A 6,485-nucleotide genomic window follows, 5' to 3' on the forward strand; every position below is an offset into this window, starting at 1 on the left:
TTATTATAACTACTTTACATCCGGTCAAGGATATTTTTATCATTTGGTTTAAAATATCATTAATTTCTAACATAAATTTACTATTCTTCGCTACTTTAATATCAATTTTATGTAACGCCAAATATAATTATACATTAGTATTCAATTAAATATTAAAATATTTTTTCTAGAATTAGATTTATTCCACAAGTTTTTGGAAGTTTAAAACAAAAGTAAAATGAAAACTGTGTTTTAATTATTATCACATAATATTTCCTATTCCGATAGCCGTTCTTGGGTGAAAACTGACTTTGGGTATTAACTTGAGGTATTAAAAACAAACATTGTGTTGGAATAATAAATATATATATCCTAATTTTTGATCAATTTTTCTAAAATGTTGAGTATTCCTACCAGGGCTATTAATCCACACACACACAGAGAGAGAGAGAGAGAGAGAGAGAGAGAGAGAGATAGAAACGGTCATAACTGTTTTGTGTTCAAAATAGCGGTCATCCACAGTAGTCTAATCTTTTCCCTCCAAAAGAGCTCTATCACACACGTAGCACTGCAGAGAGGGGGAGAGAGAGATAGAGGACGAAGCTACAAATTAAAGAACCAATCAATCTTTAGCACCAATCCATCCCTATTTCTTATTCATCTCCTTCTTCCCCCCTCCGAATACTATCATCCCTCCCTTGTCAAGAGAGAAGCAACCCCCCATGGCAAATCACCACCTTCTTCCTCTCGTAGCTTCTCTCTCCCTCTTCTCGGCCCTTATCACAATCGCCAATGCCGCCCCGCCATTTGCGTTTATCATCAAAGGCCGTGTTTACTGCGACACTTGCCGTGCCGGCTTCGAGACGAGTGCCTCGGAGTACTTGGAAGGTAGTACCAAAATTTGCAGACACATTGGGTGCGAACCCTAAAATAAATAACTTGTCGACTAATTTTGTGTAGGTGCTAAGGTGAGGCTCGAATGCAAGCACTTCGGAAGCGGTGAAATAATCCAGAAAGGCGAGTGCGTGACGGACGCGACCGGCGCCTACGAACTCCGCGTCGAGGATGATCATCAGGAGGAGATCTGCGAGGTGATTCTGGTCGACAGCCCGCGGCCGGACTGCGGGGAGGTCCATATCGGCAGGGACCGGGCTCGCGTCTCGCTCACCCGCAACAATGGCATCTCCTCCGCCGTCCGCTACGCCAACGCCGTCGGCTTCCTGAAGGACGAGCCTTTGCTCGAATGTGGCCTCTTGCTCCAGAAGTACGCATTGGGGGATTCCGACTAAGACCTGATCCATTCAAACAAAATCAATATCTACTTCTGGTAATAACTTATATATATAACTTTTTTTTAATTGTTTGACACCGTTTTAGTTTGGAGTAATTATTCGGCGAAACATATGATTTAAAGCCTAGACTAGACAGCTTACTGTATTGGCTAAAAATTTGGTTAGGCCTAAGTGCCTATGTATCTAAAAAGGATTGATTATTTATTCCGTTCATATCTAGCCTTCAAGTTTATGAATGATAAAAATAAATAAATTTCAAGTGATTTTAATCAAGTCTTGGTTAACGAAGCAATGTGATTGTTGTGATGATAAATACTACTACAATTTTGATATAAAAAAAAAGATGTATTTACATTTAAAGCTGGTATTATATCATAATTTAATTCGGTCAAAAAGAAACCCTAGATTTTATCCATGGATAAGTCCTCAAATAGAGGTTAATTTGTAGAGATAAGACTCTTTTATTCACTATTAGGATTTTTATTTTAATCAGAAAACATGTAAGTTTATTATGGCTAACGGAGAAGAATAATCTACAAGATTTTTTTTTTCTTTTGAGAAAAAGGCCCTCACGATCTTTAGAACAGCAAAGTTACACATATATGATAGTGATACTGCTACTTAGATAGTTAATTAAGATAGAAAATTTTGAATACAGAGTGTAACTAGGGTAAAGATTTTTCAAAGGTTTTGCAATTTAATTGTATTTATTTTTTAATTTAGCATATCAAACAAAGTGCTTATTTTTTACTGTTGCGCATTTTTTTTTTATTATGAAATGAACATAATTTATATATATAATACACATTATAGTCTATTGTTATAAATTTAAAAAATTAAATATAACTAAATTGCAAAAACCACGTGTTTTCCTAATGATTTTTTTTTCAAAATATCATAATTATTAATAAAATCTTTAGACTCTATCATAATTAATAATTATGATTAATTTTTAATAAAATATTTCTATCATATATAAATAATTAAAATACTCTTTTTTGTAAGTTTAGAACGTAAAATACTTATCAACAACTTGTCTCAAATAAAAGAAGATATTTTTTATTGTAGAATAATATTGGTATTATACTTGACAGTTTTTAAACTATATTAAATAATTTATACAAGTGTAAAATATTTTATTTTATTTTATTTTAAAAAAAAGGATTCCCTCCTTATGAAATATTCGATGATATCTTTATGCAAACATAAGGGTTTTGAGTGTAAATTTGTAAAGTAGAGGGCGTAAAATATAATTTAAGCTGCAATGACGCAGGATATAGTGAAGCGTGCAACAAAAGCTCTCAAGAATTCCATGCCACACGTTACTTTGTTACGGCGGTTGACAAATTCTCAATTTAGACCTTCCCTAGTTTGATCCATTTTTTTTTCTTTTATTTTATCAAAAAAATAAAATAGTTTGAACCCTTTTTATGATCGTAAAAGCTACGTCACTTAACTTTATTGAGCAATTGATTGCAAGTGTTAGGGGTGTTTTTGCAAAAAAAACCATCTGTTTTAACTTTATTGAAAAAACTAACGTCTCTTTTCAAAATTTACAATCCACTCCTTGTTCTTTTGAAAAAACTAACGTCTCTTTTCAAAATTTTGATACAATCCACTCCTTGTTCTCTCTATTTTCCTAATTTATAAATAAGCCACAGTATGATTGTAGCTTATGATTATATCTTATAATCTATCAAAATATTATTACGATAATAATAATTTTCCAAAAGATATTTTATTAAAGGAACAAGCAAACTACACCGTTTAGCCAATTACCCCTGGTTTAATTTACCTAAATACATTCCAAATTTAAGCACTAATTCTAATTGTCCACGCTAATTAAATTACCAAACTACCCCTGCCACAAGAGGTAATTTGAAATCATTCCCAACCACAATGGAATAAATTATAGAATTATTGGACTATATACTAACATAGATGAAGCTTTTCACAATAACTCAGAAGCATCGGTGGTTATTTGCAAAAAAATAGAAAAAAAAAACCAAACTATTACACTTGGAAGCATTTGAAGAAGAGAGAGAATAGTCAAAGAGGAGACCTTTATCCAGGTGATGGTGATCATCTACTAGCTCTTGGAAATAACATGCAATAATTGTGGCCTCAAAGTCAAATGCTAGGAAATAAATAAATATATATATATGTATTATTGTTCGTACCATGTCCAAAGTCGCATGAACTATCCATCTATCATGCTAATAAGAACATTAATTTAGTAGATAAGATAAGGTTAATTTATTCTCTTCAAATACTTTTGTTTATGAAAGACTAATTCTATGTTGTGATATAAATAAATGGGTTTCTCCATGCTAGTTGAATACTTGCTTAGAAGCATCAAATATGTGTAATTTAGATCAAATTGTTTCTATAATTTGCTAATTAATTCGTTAGATTTAATATAATAGTACTAACGGCTTAAGCTTTTAAAACAGTTGGTAAATTAATATGATATCAGAGCAAAATATTATAATTATTTGTATATTAATATAATCACCTCGCAACTAAAGGGTGGGACGCAACAGCTAATTTGATACGATTGGCTATCTATTTTGTGGAATTAAGAATGGATAAGCAACGTGATACTTGGGATTGGACGTGGCTAATTAACATCTAATCAAGGGGTGAATCCTGTCGATAAATTAATTAATAAGGTATTGGTAGGGATTAATTAACAATAATCTGGGGGAGTGTTTAAGGTTTAAACGTGATTCTTGGGGTAGTTAGGGTTTTGTCTTCTTGGAGAGGTTGGTGCTCCACGTAATGTAGCAGGTGTCAGGTGAGATCATGGAATAGATAGAATCTCAATGCTGCTGTCACACACACTCTCTATTTCCTTATCATATTAATAAGGATTTTAAAAAAAAATCCCATATTTACTTGTATACCTCTCTAAATCTAATATATATTTATATATATATATATATATATATATATTCTTATTTTTGCACGGGTACTCTCATGGAGTTTAACTATTTTTTAAAATTTTAAAAATTTAGATATAAAAAATGAAACTATCATTATTCTAGATTTCATAAATTTTTCTTGGTTAAGTATATTTTTATCAATTTTTTATTAAATTATTGAGACTTAATTTGAAAAGTAACCAAATAAGTATTTATGCAAATAATATATATATATATATATATATTGAGAATATCAACAGAAACATATAAGTAAATAAGAGATTTCTGAAGAGTATATACATAATTTTTTTAATTAGAAAATAACTATTTATGTGTTAATTTGATACGATTCGATCCTCCACGTGTGACATTAGGTTCATGAAAATGAGCATATTTATCTAGTTGAGTATGTAGAAGCAATAAAATCAATTTTTGTCAAGGTGCGTCTGAACGCAAGGATCGCATTCGAACGCCTGCATCGCGTTCGCATCGACAGAGGACGAAAATGGCGCGTTCGAATGAAAACGGGCGCGTTCGAACGCACCGTTGCGAAAGTGTGGATTTTGTTAGGGATTGTTAGAGTTGTTTGGAGTGTTTAAGTTAATTAAGGAGTTCTTAGAGTAAGCCTCTATATATATGTGGAAGAAACCCTAATTAAGATCCTATCTTATTATTGGAATTGGCTTTAGCCTTATCTCATTCTCTATTTGTCTCTTGCCATTTGTGCCATCTCCCACCTCCCTTTTTTTACCGCCCAAGTTTTTGGTCGGTCTCTTCTAGCTTCTATCCCCTCTCTTCCACAACAATTTTTTCCCCTTCACACCAAGAACTAACCCTAGCATCCATCTAACCATTGGAGAGCTATCAAACTAGGATCTAAGTTTCAGAACCGTTGCAGATCCAATTAAATCGGTTCATAACATAATTGTATTGCACAAAAACTCTCTTTTTGGTACACATTACCTTAACAAGGGCATAAAATATTATTGGAAACTATATATAAAAAAAAAGGAATCTATTTGCAAATATTTAAAGTAGGAAGCTTCTCATAATACATCTAAAATATAGATGATTATTTGCAAAAATAAATCATCATCTGCACCATTCTTCAAAACCTTGAGACAATGAGATAGAAGGACAAAGTTGACATAGTTCATGATTTGTGCAATTGGGCAAACTAATAAAGGTACAAGTGCGTCGGATTAAACCTTAATTCAATAAATTAATGATTAATTAATCATATAGTAAACGATCCCCAAACTAAGAAGACCCAAACTATTTTAATTTAAATAACGTGTTATCCTAATTTTTTTTTTCTTTATTCTTTTTCCCCTCCAAGAACAATTAATTGAGTCAAAAACTTTTAGAAATTAGCACTTGCAATTTGTTTGTCAAACAAATGACGGAAAATTAATCTGCCACGTAGACATTTCCTTATCGAAACGCAGTAGCCACACAATTAATTACATTTTTAAAACCTATTCTGACCAACATTTACAACTTGCACTACTTTGATGACACATAGTTGGCAATTTTTTCGTTGTCTACCTTTGTGCATATATTTATATATAAATGAGAATTATTGTGGTATTTTGTCAGCGTTCGTTGTTAATGTTTAAGTTGTTGGCTAGTTATTTTGATATTTATTATGTAGTTTGCAAACAACTAAAAGAAAAAAAAAAATATTATCAAACTCTAGGATATATATCTTATCCATTTATGCTCTTTCCATGTATATATAGAGAGAGAGAGTAGAAATTTTATATTAAAATTTACAAGGAAGTTTAAATATTTTTATATTTCGCCTTGAAATATTGGGATGTAATTTTGTAAATTAACACGATCTACACTCGATGGTAACTAAGGTGCAACTCGAATAATTATAACTACTATTTCGTAGAAATATATCAAATCAGTTATTACTATGCTGACGTAATTTATCTTTATAATAATTTAAATTATTAATTATTTGTGTGATTTATGATTCAGTGTGGGTTGACTCTGTGCGAACTAGTCTAATCGTATCATTTAGTAAAAAAAGACGAATCGATTGTGTGTCATAAGATGTACTTAATTAATGCATTCAATAGTGCATCTCGATTGATTCACAATGAATCTAGCTCTCTATTTATGCCAGTGGTTGGGCCGCTCAAAAATAGACTTATCTCCCGAGATTTAATAAGTTCAAATTTAAATATAATTAAAAAGTATATGTAGCAGAGTTTAAGAGATAGTTTTCTCTTTCTCAGTTTCTCCGTGACACTCTAGATCCTTGTCACAGCAACTGGTG

General features: G+C 31.6%; 1 protein-coding gene across 1 annotated transcript; it reads left to right on the forward strand.

Moving 5' to 3' along the window:
* The first annotated feature begins 572 nt into the window (after positions 1-572).
* On the forward strand, positions 573-1,540 carry LOC140799167 (major pollen allergen Lol p 11-like). Its single transcript, XM_073153335.1, has 2 exons — positions 573-867; positions 940-1,540. The coding sequence occupies exons 1-2, from the start codon at positions 702-704 to the stop codon at positions 1,266-1,268; spliced, it is 495 nt and encodes a 164-aa protein (XP_073009436.1). The 5' UTR covers positions 573-701; the 3' UTR covers positions 1,269-1,540.
* Positions 1,541-6,485: the final 4,945 nt, after the last annotated feature.

Source organism: Typha latifolia, chromosome 12 (genome assembly GCF_019914945.1).
Source record: "Typha latifolia isolate L0001 chromosome 12, TyphaL0001v2, whole genome shotgun sequence".
Classification (NCBI taxonomy): domain Eukaryota; kingdom Viridiplantae; phylum Streptophyta; class Magnoliopsida; order Poales; family Typhaceae; genus Typha; species Typha latifolia.

Coding starts and splice junctions, on each gene's coding strand:
- LOC140799167 (XM_073153335.1), top strand. CDS start 702: ATGGCAAATCACCACCTTCTTCCTCTCGTAGCTTCTCTCTCCCTCTTC. Junction 868..939: donor TGCCTCGGAGTACTTGGAAG/GTAGTACCAAAA, acceptor AATTTTGTGTAG/GTGCTAAGGTGAGGCTCGAA.